This window comes from Motacilla alba, chromosome 3 (assembly GCF_015832195.1).
Source record: "Motacilla alba alba isolate MOTALB_02 chromosome 3, Motacilla_alba_V1.0_pri, whole genome shotgun sequence".
Taxonomy (NCBI): Eukaryota; Metazoa; Chordata; class Aves; order Passeriformes; family Motacillidae; genus Motacilla; species Motacilla alba.
This window is the reverse complement of record NC_052018.1, coordinates 39,576,373-39,599,500: the sequence shown is the minus strand read 5'-3', so window position 1 is coordinate 39,599,500 and position 23,128 is coordinate 39,576,373. Positions and strand designations below refer to the sequence as shown.

Below are 23,128 nucleotides of genomic sequence, written 5' to 3'. Positions count from 1 at the left end.
AGGCAAGGCTGTTGCTGAGACAGGTATTACTCTACCTATGGCTAATGCATCCACTGCAATCTGAGAGCAGCAGCAAACAAGGTTATGAGAACATTTGTGTAAGTGGTTGCGTATACACATACATGCATCTATACATGTCAGTTTATGAGATTAAAAATATAATGGTGGTGTTCAGACAGCATAAGTGAAGGTGAGAGGCTGACACTAACACTTGAAACCAAAGTGTTAATTTGTATACTTTGTAGTGCCTTTCATTTTCCTAGATATTCCAAAAGGCATTTTTGTTTTGTGAACTGCACCTCTGATTTCTAAAACAAGATTCCTCTTCCTCCCACATACATTCCTCCTAGGGAGAAGAAAAAAAACCTGTGAATTAGCAAAATTCTTTTTCTTTCTCTTTCAGAAGATATACTTCTGTATCATAAACTAAAGACTGAATTTCCAAATCAAGAAAAAATACCTGGGACAGTTTTCCAACCATGTTGCCTTGAATTCAATTAGTAGCCAGAAGACATCTCTGAACTGTAGTGTTTCCATTGTATCTACTTCAAAGAATCTTTTTAAAATACTTCTTATAACATAGGCTGGAATATAGCAAGCTGAACACATGATAAAGTAAATTCTGCAGTGAGTTGATTATTATACCAAACAACAGTACAGGGACACTCAGAACAGTGTGTTAAGTCTAACACTGCATATTATCTATAGCTGTTTGAAAGCTGCAAGTTGCAAGATGATCAAACACTGCTGAAGTCAACAGAATGCTCTTCAAATACTTCATCATTTAATGTTATTAAAATAATTTCTTATTTGCATACAGAATTTCATATAGCATATTATTTACAAAAGAGCTCAATGTCATATAAAATTGTTTACATTCATTACAGGAACTTATTATTATGGCTAAACAACACAAAATCAAACCTATTTCTGGTACACAAACTATTTCTTAAACAAAGTTCAACAACCTGAATATTTATTGTCTTTTATTCCCCTTTTATTATTATTGTATTTTACTGTCAGCTGTTATAACCTCCCACCAAGGAAAGAGAAACAACTGCCTTTGCTTCTGCCTTACAATTCCAAACTCTTCTTGCCTCATGGCTGATAAAAGATCAGCATTGGCATGAACATTGTTAAACATTACTGCCTTTTAAATATGTGTAAAATTCTATTGTTTACTTCACCAAAATTACCTCAACATTTGTTACTCTGTTACTGAGGTTCCATACATGGGCTCTTCAACTTTCAATTGTTGCAATTTCAGGCTTGGATATGTTTATGATTAAGCTCACAAGGATATATGAATTACTGGAAAACAGAAAAATTTGAATGGAGCAGAATTTGCACAGAATTTGACCTCTCTGAGCATTACTTCTGGCAAGGATGGGTGAATGACATTTTTAGTGAAAAGAAAGTTTTTCATCTCTTATTACTCAACCTCGATGTTACGCAAACCCCCTGAAATTACATACATGAAATCAATGAGTATTACTGGAGTAACAGAACTTAGATCTTTCGAGTTTGAAAATTATCTTCTCTCCAAAATAAATTTAAAGTATAATTGCCATACAAGAATTATGGCATTAATAGTGATAGAACTCAATTTTTCACATTTTTGTACTTTTCTGAAGACATAAAGTACTGTTAATGTAAATATAAGGCTCACAAAAAACTTGAGGGAAGCAGTATTTCTGTCTATGAAGTTCATGTAGAAAGATCATGAATTAAATTATTTTCAAGAAACTCAGAATGAACAGAACCACAAGTTCTCTCAAGAGCTGACAGAATGCGAATGTTTCTATCTGCTACGGGAGTTGGACTAAGCACTCAACAAGTCTGCTGAATAAACACATGGCATATACAATATGTCAAGTGTAACAGGATTTATCTGCTCCCAAAATGCCGATGCAAAAGAGAGTCACCTTTCCTGAATCAGAAGTTTTAAAAGAACAGCTACTTCAGACATTAGCAGAATACATCAGTAGTATCCCTTAAGTTTATTGTTATCCACTCATACTCAAATTGTTTTTACTGTTGCAGTCCAGTGAACAGAAACTGAAAACATTCACTAATGATACCAGAGTAAAGATGGCCTTTGCTAGTGTGCTGTTAGGTGTAAGAATATGTTCTAAAACCAGTATTTGAAATTAAGATAGACAGGCATATATGCAATCCTTATCTCACTGCAAATCCAAATCAGAGAAGTAAAACTATCTGCCTGTGTGTGTATGGAACAAAATACTCTGCTATTTGAAGAGTAATTTCTTGAGGTCTCACATGAGGATGCCAATAAAAACCCACTGGTTTTGTACCCAAAGCGTCGTCAACTGTGTTCTGCCACATCTACATTAATGTGCGTTAGAAGTACACTGTAGAAGTAACAAAATTCCATTTGCCACCATAACCCAGAGACTGTGTTCCCTGGCTGTAATTTGCAAACTACTAGAGGCCAAATTTAAAGTCTGTCAAGCATTTCCTGTTGTCCCTTTTTTACAGCATAGAAGAAAATGCGCTGAGTAACAGTTTTATTCCTCTGTTCCAGAAAATTTCCTAGGTCTGAGAACAAGATCTTTGATAGAGGTAGTGATTTCCTGAAGCTCTTTTCGTATGCTTTCTGCTCCTTCCTCCTCTTCCATGTTATCTTTTGTTTCACTGTCTCCGTGTTCAGTTTTCTTAGTCTGGCTGGTCAATTGTTTCACCACTAATCCATGGTATTTAACTATCAGTGAATACTGATCCTGAGGGCAAAAAATGAGAACAAACCCAGGGGATGTCATTGTTACAGAAAAGGTAGACAGACCTATAATTAAAGACATAATGTTTTTAAAAAGCATTCTCCCATTCTTGGGCAAAGAGAGTTACTGATACAGAAATATATTTCTAACCAAGTACTTGACAACCTAAATTCTGAGAGACATTCAAAGAGCCAAAAAACTGAAAGTGCATCCAAGTGCTGCAAAAACAGGACAATAAACCACTGAAGCATGAAAGCAATGCAGTTAGTAATCATCACCAGTTTCAGCAGTATAAAATACAGAATTTAAATGTATTCGCTCTTTAAGAGGTACATCTTTCTTTAAAACTGTATTAGAAAAGTTTATAAAGCAACCATGCTCTAGCTCAGAGGAAAGACGTAGAAATATTCAGTTGTAAGAATCTTAATATCCCCCAAGACAGAGCTGACTCTATGGTTAACTCAAAGGACTAATAACAGAATGATTTTTAATTTTATAAAAAAAAAATGATGACAGATCCCTGAAGAAATTGATCTGCAATGCAGTGCAGATCAGAGGAATTGTATATTCTACACATGAAGTAATGTTTAGGCATGAAATCAAACAATGTCAGGTTTATGCAGCAAAAATAGTGTAAGGCACAACTTTCATGTTCTTTCATAGAAAAAAGGCAATTTCCCCTTAAAAAGCTAGAAAAGAATACCTCTGGGATCTTGCCACTTAGGAAATTAATGATCTGTGGTACTGATCTTCCTGGTGCATGAAGCATGCAGTGAGTTGAAAACTGAAATAACAATACTGATGTCAGGTGCAGAACAAGAGCTGGATCTTCTGTGACTTTGAGCTGTTCAATCAGAGCTTGTCTGTGCTGAAACAGGACTTGCCTAAGGAACAAGAATATATTAAACAAAAACATGATTCTATGATTTTATCATATAGTAGTTGATCACATATGCTAAAACTTATTTAACATCAATGAATTTAAATTTTCTCCTCATTTATTTATTTGTGTGGAATGCCAAAACGCTAATTGAAAAGAAAACCACCACGAACCACTGGTATAGCTCAGATTTTCCAAGATCCCTAGGCAATTCATACACTATATCACAGAAAATAGTGAGCCAACAAAACTACCTAAATGTGAATTCTCCTTTTCTCCTCCCATGGAATTAGAACTGCTTGACTTTCTATTTTTCAGTTAAGCAGTTTGGAAAGAAGGACTGTCTCTTACACATTGAGTGTGACTGCTTCCATACTAACCATCCCACATTTGTACAGCAATATAGCCACATGTCATAGAAAAAATAAAATTAATGTACCTTTCCTTCTTTTTGTCTCCTTTTTTCACCATAACACCACAAATATCCACTGCAGAATCAAGGCATGAAAGAAAATCTTCTATACTCTATTGAAAATGATAGAAATATTTAATCTGTGTTTGCAGATTATAAAGAAGTTTAACTACTGTTCACAATTAATCACACAAAAGATTACTGTGAATACACTTGAAATAAACTACAGAAGAAAAGAGAAAGTAACATGTATTTAGCAGAAATTACCTTTGAGCATCTTACAACAGTTCATATACTTAAATACTAACCCAAATTGTAATTCATTAGTCTTGGAAATAAAATTAAAAATGAAAACAAGTTCTACAATTATTTACAGATATATTTTTTATTAAGAAACACCTCAGTATGGCCTTTTGCATAAAAGAATCAATAAATAACTCTTCTTGTGCCTACACTGCCATAATCTGAACGTTTGGGGTTTTTTTAAATTGTCCATAATTTTACTAGTTAAGAAATACATGAAAGAACAAGCAAGAATTCTGGGAACAAAATTCAAAAACATCAACCACTTTAGACTGGAGATTCTCATTCAGTTTTCACTCTTCTCACCTGCCTGTGAAAGGCACACTGGATTCCATACGGCAGCAAGGAGCCAAAGGTGACTATCAGTATCAAAATGTAAGATCACCTTTTCATCTTGGAACATTCACGGATACAAAAACACACTTTCTCTCACTGCCTTACACAAATACAAAAGGTTATTTTGCCTTCAACCTTCACAGCAGCAGTGACTATGTACTAAACTATGTGTCTCAGCTATTTACTAGCATTCTATCAGCAAAACAGAAAATCTGAACTTGATTTTTACCTTGCCATTCAGAGAAGTATGCAGTTTAGTTAAAGGACCTTTGGTATCTTCTGGCAGTTTACCTAAAATCTTGATTCTGCCCTGTATGGGACAAGAATGGAAATAATCTATAATATTAATCATCTTTTTAGATGTCGGCATATTTCAAGTGAAGCAATTACTTATTTAAAAAATATCACTGATCTACTTGAGACTGTTAGAATGGAGCTTTTATTTTTGTACCTCACTTGTGATTGTAGAGTAATTTTCTGTTGTCATCATTGACTCAGATGCCAAGAAGTTGAAAACCAGATTTGTAATGTCTGTACACAGAGTCTTCAACAAGTGTTTGGCAAGGTTAGTCTGAGTATCATCTGTTAAAAGAAATAAGTGATTAAAGCAACTGATTATAGTTATCTGATTCCTATGATGTTATCACAGCACCTTCCTACCTGTGGACTCTATCAACCATGAGTAGTATGAGAAAGTTATTTGGATACATGAAGATAACGTCCTTCATTTGCTGTGACATTCTTATGGAATGTTGTTCAGTGAAAAATGTGAGCTTTCAGGTCTGTAAGAACATTTTAATGCATTGCTAGTATTTCAAAGATGTATCTGTATAAGCAGTAAACAACCCTGTACAATCCTCTTGAAACGCTGCTATTGATCAAGTCAAGAGCATACAAAGGAAAATTCTGCAGGACAAGCAGTTAAATAGAACAACAGCCACATGACTTTAAGACTGAAATACTGGAATTTGGAAAAAAAAAAAGAGGCTACAGAATACATGTCCAAGAACAAAGGCTAATGGGAAATAATTCTATATATTCCAAAATAGCAGGAATATCAAGTTGTTTTGCTAGTGTTTCCTTCTGCTAGAGGATTTCCACAGGGAAAATTCCAGGAGAAAGCTGAATACAGCAGAGAATCTTGGAAACATCTACAGTATTTTCCGAATGCTAACTTTTCTGTCACACCTTACAGAGTAACCCCCTGCAAAACAAATCTGACAGACTATCCTCAAGCAGCAGCTCCTTTCAGTATCAAACCTATACAGCAGCTTCTTAGAATCAGGTGGTATTCAATTTTTTCATTAGTGGCACAGCTGACAGGAAATGAGCTTAATAATATTTTCCTTTTTTTTCTTCACTGTCTAGGTTTTCCTTTGTAAACTCTTGCTCCTGTCTGACCTTTAATGTAGATTCTGGAATAAATTTAACATCCTTTAAGGAGCATAATCATTTCTCAAAGTGCGTATTTTGTACCTGTAAAATGCTTTGCTCCCTTTTCAAATAACCGAATGTTGTTGTACAGGTTTGAGAATTCCTCCTGCAAGTCCTTCATAGCCTGTCTTCTGTTGGCTCCAGAGGAAGATGTTGAAGATGTAAAAACGGAACGCACAACTTCCTGGTAAGTTTTTGTCAAAGGTCTTAGAACAGGAAAGAAGAAAGGAGAAAACATTGAGTGAAGTGTGAGACTGTATGAGATTTTCCCAAATATATCAGCAACAGAGAAAACAACCTCATTATGTAGTAAATGATGGGGACATGAATGCTATAGAATGGTGAGATAAACAAAAAGCCAATTATAAAAATCAGAAAAAAACCCCATGAGGAAATTAAAATATTAATTAAAACATACTTAATGGCAGATGTTCTAATGTTATAGTATGTATGGTATGTAAATATATGCCAAGGTTTTCACAACTCCTCAATGGGAACAAGGTGAAAGATAAAAGAATTTCCAGAAGCAATGCTATTCACAAACTTTCAGGGGCCTCTGGATAAATTTCTAAAGATGCAGTTACTATGGCACTCCAGGTTTATTGAAGCTTGGCTATTACAGTCTTACCTCATGTTCCTTTTGCTCTGAACATACATATACACATTCTCTCTGGTATGGAACATCTTTTAAAAGAAGTTATTCATCTTTGCATAGCTCAGTTTGCTAACATAACTTACTACCCAGCTCTCATGGGTACCAGTGCAGACACAGATGGCAGGAAACATCAACATATGTCAAAGGCTGTCCAGAAGATGGGACTCATGAAACCCCAGCATGGATCAGTGTAAGCCAAAAATGAAGCTTGCAGGACCATCTACTGCTAAGGAGATGCACATTCCTGCGTCAGCACAGCTTTCTAACACATAAGACATGTGTAACGTGGAGCTGTACAGAAAGAGAATATTGTGGTTCACCTCTACCAACAAGGCCCTCTTTTATAAGCAAGAAAAAAGACTGAAGTGTAGATTCTCCTGAAGTGATTCACAAATATTCTAACTCCATCTGAATTATTGAAACTACCTTTTTAGATGTTCAGCAATTTCTGTAATAAGCTCTTCAGGGCAATCCTGCATACGAGTCTTTAAAACATCCTCAATTTCCTCTTGTGACATGAAAGAGAACTCCAGCTTCTTATTCCTACCTGTAGTGGCCATAAACAACACTCACTGAGAAAACATTCCATTTAGTATTGCTACAATTACTCTGTGGCATGAGATGCTGGAAAGCCTCGAAGTCCAAACAGCACAGAAGAAATACTTAACAACAATGGAAAAACCGGGATGATTACACATGACAGTGGAATTTTACACTTATGAAAAACTGACAAAATCTCTCTTTTGATCACTTGGAAGTTTCTGTAATAGACAACTGAAGTAGTGTATAAGGATATGCATTTTTGGTGACACTTTTTTTCTGCTTGGCCCATTATTTTAGAAACCATAATGTCACCAAGACCAAATAAAGTGCCAGAACTGAATTGAGTGTTCCTACTTGAAGGATTTCGCAATGCTATTGTTTTTATTTTTTAAACTCCATTTAGTAAGGTACACAATCATGTAACACAGTGACCTAAACTTGAGGTTACAGTATAAAATCTGAAACATGTTAATTTAAACCAGACCAGGTGTTCCAGTAATAAAAGCAACTTACATACACACAATGTAGTGCATCTGTATTTCTGTTCTGCACAAAACAGGAACTTTTCCCAGGTGCTGTAGAATTTTTACATATAAGAATGAGATCAGAATGATTACAGAGAAATAGAAGAGGATGTGTTCCAGATGCACCTTAAAACAGGCTTATTGTGCACATAAGTATGGAGATCAATGATGTTCCTTGTTTTGCCACAGCAGTAATGAACATACAGCATTTATAAACAAGTGAAAAGGCAGGTTAAATCAGGTTTTAAAAAGGACCTTATTTACATTTGCATGGTTTCATCTGAGTTTACTTTGAGATTGTGGTTCAAGCTATTTATTATAAAACAGCAATACAAGCAGCAATAAGGGCAGAACAAAAGCCTACACCAAAAACCAAAAGTGACTGAAAATTGTTTTACTCAGTAACTGGATAGTCCTGAAAAATAATTCCATTTATATGTGAATTACAGTACTTTCTGAAAGCAGTATCAAACAAAATTACTACACTGTATTTCACACATCAAATATCATGTTTCAAAGTATTTTTCAGTCAGTATTTAAAGTCTCGATCCTACATATAAAATGAAAGCACACATTTCTGGTTCTCTATTGAACAAGAGAAAGAACATGAGTGCTTCATTTGCAGCCTCTGTTTACACTAAATCTAACAATGTTGGCTTTTACTTAAGCAAGCCATTCATGCTCCTTTTAATAGTGAAGGTAGAGAAACAGGCACCAATAAGGACTGCTATTAAAACAATCAAAGCATTAGTTTTGACTGTATATTTTATTCCTATGAAGAAAAAAACTGTTTGACTGCTATGATTTGTTAATTTAGACCATTCATTTATCATACACTATGCAGCAGGTGTTACAAAATCAAGTGTAACATTCACCCCAAAATCTACAGCATTTCCTACATAAAATAAAATAATGAATATAAAATGGTATTATTTGTTTAATTTAAATTTCTTTTTTAAAGACTAAGCTATACCATTCAGTGAACATGTAATGTCCATTTCATTTAAATAGCAACACCAGATCCATAGATACCATTTTAACTACATAGTGTTCTCATCTTCTTGACATTTTAGCTGACCCTATCTAAAAAGTGGGGGAAGAACATACACGTAGGAAAAAAAGCAAGTAGTAAAACCATGTTGAATAGATATGAATAGATATTTCCTAAAATAAAATAACAAACCTGTAGCAGTCCCTTGTGACTCTTCATCGCTGTCAGCATCCTTTCTTCCTTTCTTCTTTGTTTTCTTGATCTTTATCTCTCTGGCGTTCCCACCACCTCCTCCTCTCACGCTTCCACTGCCCTCTGGTGGGGAATACTTGCTTAGTACACAGGAAAGTTGTAGCACTTAAAAAGTTTACAATACCACGGTAATTCATCTATGTTACTTGTTAATGCTGATTGAAAACCACAACCTGATTCTAAACACAAGCTAGAACATATATTTCAGAATCTTAAGGCCGTAAGTTTCATTCTTAAGGAAAAAAAGCAACTGAAGCAAAGTTTTGTTTAAGCTAATGTCAATTAACACAAACACTATCAAATGCACATATAATAAAAAAAAAAAAAAAAAAAACAAAGAAAACAGAGAGCAGTATCTTGCTTCAGCTAAAACCAGATGAGATACCAGGGTCCATAACGTAATGGGGGATCTCTGCTGGCTGAAAACATCTCAGTAAACACTTAGCATTTTTATTCAGTGATGCTAAATAACCAAGTTTATAAAAACTATGTTAGATAATGTAACTTTGTTAATTTTCAGAGAAAGAATTCTACACTCTAAGCATTTACGCAAAATATTTCTGGAAGCACACATTCAATTCACTAAAGCACTCAATCTTTTTTGACTTTTCCTAGATGATTATAGAGTAACGGGATGTTCCAGCTCTGACACACATAACAAGTTACTTTGTTCAGAAGTCCTGCAATCAATGTATGCAACTGCAGACAGAATCTCAAATTGCTATACAGTCCCTCTCCACAAGGCAAGCTGTTCTGCTCTTTTTTTCCCATTTTCACAGCCTCTTCTGTTATTTTTTCACTTGGAAGAAATTTAAACTCCATGGTGCCAGAGATATATACACTATGCCTTGAGAAAGTGGGTGTTTTTTCCAATTAAATATGGTCCAAGGTTTCAAGTAGCTACATTATGTAACTACTATTGTTTAAGAAAAGGAAACACAAAGACATGGTGCTCTTACTTAAAAAGCTAACTGCATCTGTTACATGCCATAGATGGATTTTTAAGCATCACTTCACAGAACAGGCAAAAAGAATAGTGCTTTTCACAAACTTATTTGAAATGTGACTGTATTACAGTAATTACATTACATAAAACTGTTATGTTGGGGTGTTTTTAGGTAATGCACATAACAGTCCACAATAAAACATTTCAGGGTAGTGCTTGCTGATGGTGCAGCATCTCACCTGTGGGTATGAATTTGTCTAGACATGTAGTACAGGCTCAGTAGAGTCTCACTCCTCAGAGGGCTGGAAACCGAAGTCATTCTATTATGACAATTCAATTAAAGATCCAAGCTCCTCTACCTTAGGTATGGCCTAGAAAAATCTGCCATCACTTGTGGCAGAAATAAGTTTAATTTCTATGTCAAAGGAAATTGAACTCAGGCCTACTCATGCTCTTTCTTTAAGAGTAGAATGTTCTATTTTGCAGATGAGTATATTCAATCAAGCTAAATGCATCAGTGATCTTAATTCTCTTACTTTCTGTAGCACAATAACACTCTGCAAGTGAGTTCAACATAGATTGCTCAGCTGCGTTGCAGCAGCACAAGAATCACATAAAGTTTTTGGGATTCACAGTCTTCAGACTGAATACTGTTTTAAAAATAAGAAAGATTCCAAAGGGTTAAACTCACATATATTTATTCTTCCTTCAACTGAAATCTATTCCAAACAGTCACCACACAAATGGAGTAAGGTTTGGGATGGGATTAATTTAATGCAGAATATACCTCAAAGTAAACTGTCTTAATCTCCAAGTAACTGTTACATGCTACATGTGCAAAACCAGAAAATTCCATGGCATGGTTTTCTCAGAAAAGATGACAAGTATTCTTCAAAAAAAAAAAAAACAAACCCACCAAAAACTCATTCTCAATTTAGACAAAGTTATTTTGGAATTAACATCCAAAGACTAATACTAAGAAACATATTAATTTTCCTGGACCCCTGAAAAATGGAGACTAAAATTTTATCTATACTGTGTAATAAAACATGGTAGAGAGGTCCCTGAGCTAATAGTGGTTTTATTCAGTCTTATGTGACCATACTGTATAAAATAATAAATGAACACAGGATTCCTTGCTTCTAAAAACACTTACCCTGTGTTGAACTAACTCAAGAGTCCTTTATAGTACTTCCTCTGCATTTTTAAGTCTGAAATTAGTTCTCATGGGCATAGCTGACAAGTATGCATATCCACAGTATAATAGTAAGCAGTTGGATTATTTCTTGAATATCTTAAGCAACAGACTGGAAACATTTAATGGACTAAAAAATATACTAACTTTATATGTGAGTATTTCAAAGACAAAAACAAATTGGGTTTTGCATAAGCTGAATATTGATATCTTACCTGCTGCTTTCTTTCTTCTTTCATCCTTTTTGTCTTTTTTATTAGCATATGAGCTCTCTAAACAAGAAGCCTGTTTTAAATCTTCTTCAGTGATTAAATTAACAGGGTTGTTTTTAATTTCCTAAAATGAAGAACATGCACATCATAGCAAAAAGATACACACAGCAATGGAAGAAACATTTAAGCCGTTTGGCCATTTTCAAGTACTCGAATCAAACATCATGTTTTTCAAGTGCAACACATGAGACTGGACTTCCTGAGTGCACCAGAATATAAATTACACCTATTAAATATAGAAACCTGGTGTTCATTTGTCTTGCTTCTTCTCTAGCTGTATTTCAGATGAGAGGTACAGAAATTGTAACAGTGACTGGGAAGTCCCATGAGCTTTACTCCAACACTCAACGGGCACTGCATCTTGACCAATAAAAAACCTACTGTACCTTTTCCGCTTTCTGTTGCATGAGATCAGAAAAGAGGTCAGCACAGCTGCTTAGAAATTTCTCACTGACTGCAATGGTGTCACTGAAGACTAAACCTGAAGAGCTTTTGTTTAAAGATCTCATCACTTGCTGGAGCAAAATGCCAACATCTTCTACTGACAATGAGCTGGGCAGAAGAGTCTAGGGTGAAGAAAATTAAAATACAGCAGCGTTGTAAGTGGATAAACAGAATAGACACAGGCCTTTTGACACCTAATAACTATTTAGAAAGCATTGCACTTTTCAAATTAAGCTACTAATTTAAGAGTACACACTATTTTAAATCTTCTAACATGGCAAATCCACATTGCTTTAGAAATACATGTTACCTCTGGGCAAATGCATGGCAACTTCTTCAAAATGAAGCTCAACAGCTACAAAGCAACATCAAACACAGAACACCAGCAGCACTTACGAGCAACAAAGGTAGTGCATTAAGGCCTAAAATTAAGACTTAGGACAAATTGGCTAAGATACCTCTGCTCACCAAAAGTGTTGTAAGCATTTAGTTTAGACATTTCCTCAAAAAAAAAAAACCAAAAAACAAGCCCAACAGAAATATATTGCTCTCTAGCAGAGAAATGCACTAGTTTTGAAATGAAAGTTAGTCTTACATATCTATAAACTGAATGCCAGTATGTCCTTCCCTTGTTTTTGTTCAGATCAAATCAAAGGCAAATAATGTCCTTTTACTTGTCATTTTAATTACACAGAATTTTTTCTTTGACAACATAGAATGACAACATAGAATTTCATTATACATATGTGTAGTTTCAATAAAATATCATTTGACATAAAAATAAGAAAAAAAAAATCCAACAACAACTGAAAGGATTGCTTACTGCTACATCTATCCAGTTTCCAGAGCTGATCGCTTCCTCCACAGAGGCTTCAACTTGATCCACAATTTCTTGACCAACACAAGCTGCTCTCAGAAATAAGAGTTGTGCGGACTTGTATCTTTTTTTAATGTAGCCTGCTGGGTCAGGGATGCCAAGTCTATACAATGCATCAAATTCTATAAAATAGTTAGATGTCTGTTAAAATTTAGTTCCTTCATTTACATACAAGATCTTATGGGATGACTTTATTTTGAAAGCAGGAAATGAAGTATTTTTTGCACAAGTAAATGCAACCATTAGCTAATGCTGACCTAAAACTTAGTTCAGTACAAGCTACATCTAAATGTTGTTAATAGAAGAATACAGATTAAATCACAGATGTGACTTTGATCTGAGTTTAGCAAATTGTTTTTTTCAGATTCTTATACTATTAAGTTTATATTTGCAGTCATATCTTTCCGAAGTATTCTAATGTATAATGAACAATATTCCCAAGACATACAGTGTTCAAATGTTTTGCTTGCAACTATTTAACAGTCTATACTTAAGATGTGGAGAAAATATTCAAAGACTGACAGACACTCCATCAGTCAAGCAGTATTACAGAAACACTTAATACTAACATTTTAAGTTATGGTTTTCAATCTGCAAGAATAACTGCTACTTAGGGCCTGACCATTTGGGACCGTAAGGGGACATTCCTCTCTTTATTCAGATCCACATTCTCCCATAGTTGGTGTTGTTTCAAAACACCATCATCCACCATCACTCAGCTTGAAGTTAGATATAATTGTCTGGATTCTAATCAGGACTCCAGTGCTACTCACTCCAGTTCTACAAATATTATTTTGGAAAAAAATTCTTCCTGAGCACTGCATGTTTGGGCTATTAGCAGCCAAAGTTAGGTTGCAATCTGGACACCTGGCCTGCAACTCCAGCCATGATGATCTGAAAAGTCTACAATGAGCAGACTAATCAATGTCTTCACAGCAGTAACAAAAACAGCATTTGTAATTGTTTGTGAAAAATAGTTACTGTTTAGCAGTATGGTCCCCTCTGCTGAAATACAGTTCACTGTGATAAAGCAACACACATCATTATGAGCAATGGTCTTTCAGCAAAGGAGTATCAGCCACTGCATTGATTTCCACTTCTGCTTGTGAAGCTTCACCCTAAGCACTAGCTATATTAAGGTAAGACCAATTACCTACACTAGTTTTAGAAAGCTATTTTATCTGTAAGAATATAGATTAATTACCTAAGTAACCATTCTGCTTGAAAAAGGAATCCACCCATTTGTTCTGTGTTCTGGAATAGATGTCTGGAACAAACACAGCCTTATCCTGTCTTCCACCAACCACGGTGCCTTTTAGACGACCAGCATTAACAAGTTCTTCTAGCAAAGCTACAAGAGGAAAAGAAATTAAGAGATGTTTACTAAGTTAGTATATCCATTAATCAAAAGATAGTAATTATTTTCCCTGTTTTTTTTCTTCTTTCTTTCCACCAATTAGTTTGTGCTTGTTCTAGTGAAACATTGCCAAGCTCTATCAATTATTTTTAACACTTATGAGAATTTCTTCACAAATGCTCTGGAAATCAGACAATGTTTCTAAAGAGTGAGCCACAATGGCAGGATCAAAGCGGTTTTTTATTGACTACATACCTGGGCACTTTTAGCTTTTAATTTAAAAAATGCAGACATAGAAGAATCTTTCTCTGCGCAGAAGAGTAAAATATACTAGCATTTTATTTGTAATTTTTCTTTGAATTCACTGCTTATACATTAACCAAAATGGAAAGAAAAAAAAGATCTGAACACAGAAAATGACATGAAAAGTCATTACCTAAACTGCATAACACAGTTGCTAATAATAACCTCCTGAGAATACAAAAATACTGCTAAAAAAAACCACTGGTAACTGGTAATATTGAAGTACTAAGCACTTCTCAATGCTAAATAAGATTTTTTAAATTCATTTAAGTTGCATAGGAATATCTGATTTGCCTCCTAAGGCTTCTGCCTTTCTGTAACACAAGAGATATATTTTAAAAAATCAGTGACATCAACTGCTAACTCTGGTAATTTCCAGAGCTTTGCCAGATGGCTTTTTTTAATACTCAGTTTATGTTCATTTCCATTTCATTAATAGACGTGTTTTGCTCTGAAACAAAACATTAAATGGTATCACATGGCAAGGCTTCTTCCTCATTAAATAGAAGCAGCAATCAACACTTCAACATGCTTAGTACAGCACACAGAGCTTTAGCTCACTTATGTAGGAAAGTTTACCTGAAAGGCCAGCTCCAGAAGAAACAGTGCATAGCAAATCATGATAGTTTTTGTCAGATATGCCCATAGTGTAGATGAGCTTCTATAAGCTAGCAGCTATTGAACACAACTGCCAGTAGCAAAGCTGAACAATACTTACACTGAAAAAATGCAGCAGAAAGAGAAACTGATTTAAACAAGATATAGCTTTATGTAATTTAAGACAAGAACCAGAAATCATGCTCTGGCATGGTTCAGTTACATCGAATAAAATGGAACTTTTAAGACCAATTCTGGAAATAAAATTAGTTTTCTGTACTTCCTAATATTTTAGTTGCCCTACAAAATAGAGTCAAGGGGTCTATTCCACTTAAGTAATTATCAGATAATACAGAGTGGTTCTCTGTTTGCAATTTCAACTTCTTATTCAAAGTTTTTAGGAAAAATAATTAGACTTTTCCTAGAACTCCACAAAATTGGTTGAAAAAGCTATTCATGAAGGGAAAGAAAAAATCTGTTCTTTACAGGAAGAAGATATACGAAGAAAAGAAGTGAAATGAAGACATCAATTGTATTCTGTACTTTATCAAGTGCCAGTTCTAAAACTCCAGGGCACAGGAGATGCTCTCAGTGATTTCACAGACATTGCTACAATTACGTCTAGACAGTATTTTGTTTTAAAACAACAGGATCCCTGTAGAACTACCATGAATTCTCATTCATTTTAAAAGGTGATCAAGTAGTTTGTAGTGTCCTATTAGGTCTCCATCAAAGTCTGACAAAGATGGTAAGTGTCCCTCTATGTCAGTCCTACACCAGTAACATAATACCCAGAAATGAATAACACCTGTTATTTCATTATACTTTGTAATTAGTGTCTTAACCTGAAGAGTTTCTCATTTCTAAAACTACTTTTTATTGTAACTTTATGAGAGCTTAAGATGAATAGCAGCACACCTATGTGAAAGAACCAAATAATAATATTTATCCTGTCTAAACCCAAGTATTGATTAAATAATTAGCTGTTTGTAAATAATACACCTATTACCCTGAACTTATATTTTTATTCTGGAAGAGACAGAAAACTGATGAAGACCACTTTTAAACACATTGCTAACAGTGACAGACATAAAAAGTTAAAAAGTAACATAGCTAAAACGTATTTTTCAAGTTTCCAACATTTATGAAATAGAAATGGTATCTCAGCAAATGGACACAATAAAATCTAGCCGTGAATAAAAAGATAAAAAGCTCTTTGAAACTTAGAAACTGCAGAGGTAATGAGAGAAAATAAGAAAAACTAAAGAAAAGTATGAACAAACTCACTAAAAGAACCCCGTGGAAGTACTAGAAGTATGTATTGTGATGCTCACTGGTGTCAGGAAAATACCAGAACTTCAATTCACATTAACACTGTACATCATCAAAACATGATGATGTACTTGAAGGACTTATCTGAAATAGACTGTAACCAAATACTGAAATTTGCTGGGTATTGAGACATTATTATAGTAAAATTTCACAGATTTTCCCTTTAATCTATGAAAACTTGGATGGCACATAAAAAAAGGTGGAAATTTTAAATTGATCAAGTGGAAGTAGACTGTTTATATGATTTTATTTAAGTGCTAGGATTCAAATTTTTAATGAATAAGCTTGTGGTGGGGAACAACAGGATAAACAGAGAGATACTACACTGGAGCTAAAGTGAACAATGCCCTGAAGGCAAAAAGACCTAATCAAGAGAAGCATTAAGGTTCATGAGAAGAGATAGAAAACCATTAAAGGATTTTAAAAGACCAGCAGCACTTGGTCAGCCAGCACAGAAGACTAATGATGCTTGAAGCAGCATTTCTGAGAGATAGGGGATGGCACACAAAGTGACAAACAAGTAGAGCCTAAAGATTTCAGTAGCTGAGTAGGGAATATTTATGCATTTCTACTTAGAAAAGGAACTGTGGAAAATAAAAACAAACAGTTTAAGGACATGTTTTATCTCTCAGCATATAAAGTCATTTAACTAAGAGTACAACAAAAGCTTAGCCTCCATTATTGCCCAAAAAAGACAGTAAATAAAATCCTGAGCAATTAATGCCATTTGGCTACATAAACTCTGTCCCCTTTTGTGAGCTTCACTGATAAAACTGCTAGTAGCTAGGGGCAAATAATGAAAGAGATGAATAAATAAGTACTGTACTTCTTGCATCATTCTGTCCCCAGAGGCATCTCATCAACCAATGTTTTCATTGCTTTGGATACAGAGAGCATCCCTTCAGTTATGGATAGCATAAAGGGTTTAATACTTTCTACACAAAAGAGAAACACATTGTTCTCTGTATTTCAGAATTAAGTCTATGTGCTAAAAAGCTTCTTTGAAAGCACACTTTTAATAATGAAGAATGGATTTCCTACACACACACACAAAATATTCTGAATGAAACTCACAGTAAAGTAAATGTTCTTGAAATCCATACCGAGTGATCAAGCTACTTACAGGTGTAGGCCTTGGGAAAAAAAGAAAAACAAAATATAAATTAATGATATGAAACTACATGGAGAATCCAGAAATAAGAGAGGTTACTAGAGATGAACATAGCCTCAGAGTACTACACTGATGTTTAAAATAGCTTAAAAGGTTTTAATTTTGAATTACTGTGAAGTAATAACACAAAAGCTATGATAATTATTGTAAGGAAATTTCTGCTCTTTCCAGTTTTTCTCTTCCTACAAAGTGACATAAAAATTTGATTTAATAAGAAAAACTTCTCTATAATCATATGTAGCGACCACATCAATATGTAACCGACTAAGGAGCAGTGGAGCGACAAGAGGACAGATATTCTACAAAGTAACAAAAGAACTACAGAGTAACATTTTCTTCAGCCAAAACACTAATGTATGTTGTATAGTGTATATTGTTATACTTCCCCTGTTTTTCAAAAGTGAGTCTAACGTAACTGAGAATTGGTCCCAGGAACTGAACTACACTTAGCAGAATCTATCCATAGGTCTTTCTTTTCTTTTTCAATCACAAGTGAATCTGGACCATAAAGACCTGTAGCAAAAATATTTTAAAATGTGGTTGCAGGCATTGCAGTTTACCGAGTAATTGCAGTGAAGAGCCCACGAATGCGTGCTCGATGGCGGGACACGAAGGCTTCTGTAAAAATCACCCCACGGTTTTCCTGGTCTAGTTGTCCATGAATAATTCTGCCCAAACGCCTGGATAACGCCTGTAAATAGAAGAATTGAGCTTTTCTAAGCATGCCTTCTTCCATCAGATATATGGGTATCTAATGACAGAAAACTCTGCAAAAAACTAAGTATGGTTTGCAGATGTACCACGAAAATTAAGATTTAATCTTAGTATTAATTTCATACAAAACAGTGACTTAAAGCCATGGATATTGCAAAGATAAAGAAAGAAGGTGGTCACAACTAATCCTGTATCACCTGTAACAGGAAGTCTCCTGGAAGGTCGTATGCCTTGCAGAGTTCTGATATTGTCACTTGGCCAGTTTCCTGTAGTTTATCATTTATTTCTTCTGCTAATTGATCCAGATAACTCCTTTAGTAAAAATGAAAAAACAAACGACAACACGTTAAGTGTGACATTCAAAGTCAACCTCAAGATCACATACTGAATAACTGACCTCTTCCTGCTACATCATTGCAAAAATAAACTGAAAGTTATTTTAAATGAATAAAGAAGAACAATGTAAGTGAAAATGTGTGCTTTTTTAAAAAAGCCTGCTAAGCAGGTAGCTAGTACTAAGATGGGTCATTTACCTACTTGTATGAAAACTTCAAGCAAGAGAAAGAAGAAAACATTATGTCAATGAAAATTGGAAAACAGCTTTAGGAAGCAAGACAGGTCGTAACTATTTCAAGAGAGCCAGGTACTTCATATTCTTTGGTAAGAACAGATCCTAAAGCTCAATCAATACAAAGGACAGCCCCATAAGAGTATTACTTCAGTGGTTGTTAGTGTGCTGGAAGCCACAAAATAGCTAGCTCAAACATCTTAGGCTTGTGAGGTTAAACAAGAGGTAGAAGGTTTGTCAATAGTTGAGGCAGACAGCAAAGCCGGAGAGCAAATGAGATGTGGCTGCTGTACACAAAGACACCGGTTAAGAAATGAAGCCTCTTAAATGCAGGACACTGAACACAGACGTTCAGTAGGGCTTTTACACCGTGGATTCAACGGATGCTTTGCTGAGATAGGTCTCACCTGCCAAGAGCAGCACTGATCACCACCAAGCATCTCTAAGATCAGCCAAGAAAAATGTATTTCACCTCAGAAGCAACAAAGGTTAGACATTACATTTTAGTCTGCATTTTAAAAAATAAACATGGTATGAATTATACATATTGCTCCTGAAGGTACTCACTCATTTATAAGCTGTCCCAGTACAAGCTGAATACCTTTTTCAGATTTAACAATGTCATTAGCTCTGTTTTCAATGTGCAGAAGGTCCACATTTATTACCTAAAAAAAACCACCTCTTATCAGAACTTTAAATTGAAAATCATTCTCAAACATTGAGATATTATTTACACATTCCTATATCTTGAGGAAAGTTGCTCTTATTTTTTTATACTATTGTTTACAAACACACTTGATCTGTGTTTTGGAATAAAGCAGCATTCCTTTAGGGAAAAAACCTCTCTTTGCAACTGTTACAAGGTTAAAAGAAACCTATATAATAAAAAAATACCAGAAAGCACTAAGACAAAATAGGAAACTGGCAGGCAGTTAGGTTTCAGAGGCTTTCAGAAAGGTTTTCTGTTTCCAAGTGATTTTGCTCAAGCCTGAAGGAAAAATTAGCCACAGAGGAATACTACTGCAGGACAAAGATGAGTGGAGATAAAGAATAATGAAGGAAGAGGACAGATTCAAAGAGGCATGCAAAGTTAATTAGGCAGGATCCCGCAACTTTAAATTTAAATGGGTAACATATTTCTTTTCTGTCTGCCCTCCTTAGTTTACAAAGAAAGAGTTCATAAACAAAAACTGCATATATCAGTAGTGATTTCAGAAGTCCTAGATTATCACTAAGCAGAGACGTTTCAATAAAGCAATAAATGGACAGATGAAGTAATCTGCAGTACCCTGACAGGAGCTACCAGCTCTTCATAAAATTTGTTCTGTTTTAAAAAAATATCTCAGCTGGAGTATAAGTAATGAACTCCATATTCACACTATACATGGTGAAAAAAAAGAAGAAATAATAAAGTTTTTATTGTTAAAGTTACCTGTTGTAAGTCAACAATGTTAACTCGACCTTCAAGAAAAGATAAAACACGCTTTTAGTGCATGAAATTTATTTGAACAGATTTAGAATAAAGTACAGATCATTGTGCACAAAATATTTAATTACTTCTTCTGTAGACCAATAAAACTAGTCCATGAGTGCCCAGAGATTGTTAAAACTTTCTACCTTTGCACGATGCTACTAACAAAAAACCCAGCAAATTTTAATTCAGTCCAAGCTGTCCCACTGGTATGATACACCACAACAAAACACAAACTGAGCAAACTTGTGGTAACAGTGAGAAAATGGCTAATCTGCATGGAAAAAATAGGAAGTAATTTTTCTGAACATATGACTCTGTGAAATTCACCCTTAAGAATAACTCAAAGTACAATACACTGCCTGCTCATTAAAGCCATCAACAAACAGCTGTCTGAACTTCCTTACTTATCTAACTTCCAATACAAGTGGCTCTCCACATTGGTAAAATAAAAGAACCTGTCAATGACAATTTACAAATATTATTATTACTAATGGTGTGAGAGAATAATTACTTTGAAATTCCAAGACAAGGCCAAACATCTCAGCCAGGTACTAAACTGTATTAAAACGTCAAATTTCCTTGAAAAGGATTTTTATACAACTTTTATGTCAGAAATTCCGCATGGGTGAAAATAAACCAAATAGCCCATCTTGATATGCTTATCTAAAAGTCTGACACAGATGTGAAGTGAAAATAAAAGAGCAGTAGGTGAATTAATTTGTAGATGAAGCAAACTAACTTTTTCTGAAAGATTAAGGGTACTGAAAATCTTTCTGCAGCCTTCAAAATTAACTTCCAAATCTAAAGGAAGAAGGAAAATGTCACACTTACCACCAGAAACATGAAGCTCATCGCGGATCTCCTTACTAATCTGTGCTGGAGTGACATACTCTTTGCCATCAAGTGTGTGCACTACTTCCAGCTGCTTTTCTGCAATCAGCTTTGTGACAATTTCTATACAATTCCGTTCTGACAATCTATCAGAAGGGGAAAGAGTCAGCAGTTATTCTAAGGAAGAACTTGCTAAAATTACCTTTAAAGTTTCAAACACACTAAACACAGGAAGTACAATGAAGATTGCTTGTATTTCTTTGCAAACATACTTTTTCAGACTACGAAATTAATGTGTGTATCCTACTTATCACCCACCAAAACAGCCATATGGTTTCACTTGAGCGGGTCATCTCTCCAAAACTTTTACTCTCCTCCTGAACAGCTTCCAGCCCTGTCACCTGAGAGAACGCACCTGCTGGTGAGTTCAGGAACGCTGTAATTAAAGAATTCGTGTCTATGACACTTCTGTGCGCTTTTATTTTACTTCTGCGCACTTCGGATTCATTTTTCTTTAACAAAAACAAGTTATAGGCAACGGCCTCAACTATGCAAGCAGATAGAAGGGAGAAACCGAGCACGGGAGCCGTGACGATTTTGAGCAACTCAACTCAGCAGTGACTACACACTCAGTCGCTTCCCTGGGCCTGCCCGTGCTCCGGGGTCCCAGAAGGGACGCGGGGCTCCAGCACTGACACAGGGAACGGCAGAGGGGCCGTGCCAGGCCGGGCCCCGGGGGCTGCCCGGACCGGGGGCAGCGGGGGAAGGGGGCGGCCGGCGCGGGGAAGGGGCGCGGCAGGCGATGCCGGCGGCGTCCTGCTCACCTGTGGGCTACCTCGGCGAACTGCGCCCGCTGGAAATCGGCCGCCAGCCGCCGGATCTCCTCCCAGGCCGCCGCCATCGCGCAGCGACACGTCAGCCGCGGCCGGGCGGCGGCGGGCAGCGAGCGGGGCCGGCCTCCGCCCGCAGCGCCGCCCCGCGGCACGGAGAGGCCCCTGCGCCGGCTGGGTCATCAAACACGAGCGGAGCAAAAGCTCGCCTCGGGAAAAGGAGCAAGAAGCGATTTCCGCAGTCGGGGCCGGCTCCAGCAGCGGGGTCCCGGCAGGGCGGGCACGGCGGCAGCTCTGCTGGGCACCCGCGGCGGCCCGAGAGCGGCCGCTCCGTTCGGGCTTGGGGAAGCGCAGCGGGGCCTGGGCTGTGAGCCCAGCTCTCAGCGTGAAGCGCGCTAGGAGCTGCTGCTAGCGAAACCTGAAACGAAATGTAGACCGCGAGCTGGGTGTGAGGTCAATAGTGTCGCCACTTAGCGGGATCGCTGTTACGCAGCGAGGGGCAAGCTGAATTTATTTAGCTGTCAGACCAGAGGTGAGCTTCACAGACTTAAAGGCCTTTTGGGCGCTCACCTGGTGCTGACTCGCCCGTGGCAGTGGCAGAGAGCCCTGCACAGGGAGTGCTCCCGCCGCGGGGCGAGCAGAGCCTCAGCCACCAGTGCCTGGCGCCTCCCAGGCGGGACAGCAGCAGGACACTGCCAGCTGCCCAGCACCGCGAACGGGGTCTGTGCTGCTGAGGCTCTGTCCTTGTCCTTCCAGATTTCTTACTGCTTCCTGCGTAGCCGCTGTTTCACTGACCCTGGCAGGCACTCTGTGACTCTGCATTCCAAAAGTCACAGGAAAATGTTTCTGGCCGGGTTGGTGTCGTGCTGGGTGCGTTTTAAATAGCATGAGCAAAGACTTTGCAACCGGCATAGTAAGTTGTGACAGCATTCATAGTGGGATAAGTGTGGCTTCTGGTAGTTCCCTTTGAGATAAAAAATTAGGGGCAGGATTCCTTTTGCTTGGGCATCTGAGGTTTGCTGTTGAGGTCTGGTCTTGGAGCCTTTGCCGGCAGCGAGACAGGCTCCTCAAAGAGCATCTCTTCCTAAAGCATAGCTCTAAACCAAGCTCACTAATTACAGCCGGGAGGTGTCTGTAGTCCTCTGCAGG

General features: G+C 36.7%; 1 protein-coding gene across 1 annotated transcript; it reads right to left on the bottom strand.

Moving 5' to 3' along the window:
* Positions 1 to 765: 765 nt before the first annotated feature.
* UFL1 (UFM1 specific ligase 1) lies at positions 766 to 22,131 on the bottom strand. The gene is made up of 19 exons (XM_038132314.1): positions 21,974 to 22,131; positions 21,150 to 21,295; positions 20,277 to 20,305; positions 19,412 to 19,509; positions 18,474 to 18,588; positions 18,123 to 18,253; positions 17,466 to 17,524; positions 14,007 to 14,153; positions 12,749 to 12,924; positions 11,868 to 12,047; positions 11,425 to 11,545; positions 9,009 to 9,131; positions 7,185 to 7,305; positions 6,146 to 6,309; positions 5,121 to 5,251; positions 4,899 to 4,979; positions 4,058 to 4,143; positions 3,442 to 3,622; positions 766 to 2,741 (listed from the first exon to the last, which is right to left on the bottom strand). The coding sequence occupies exons 1-19, from the start codon at positions 22,048 to 22,050 to the stop codon at positions 2,529 to 2,531; spliced, it is 2,379 nt and encodes a 792-aa protein (XP_037988242.1). The 5' UTR covers positions 22,051 to 22,131; the 3' UTR covers positions 766 to 2,528.
* Positions 22,132 to 23,128: the final 997 nt, after the last annotated feature.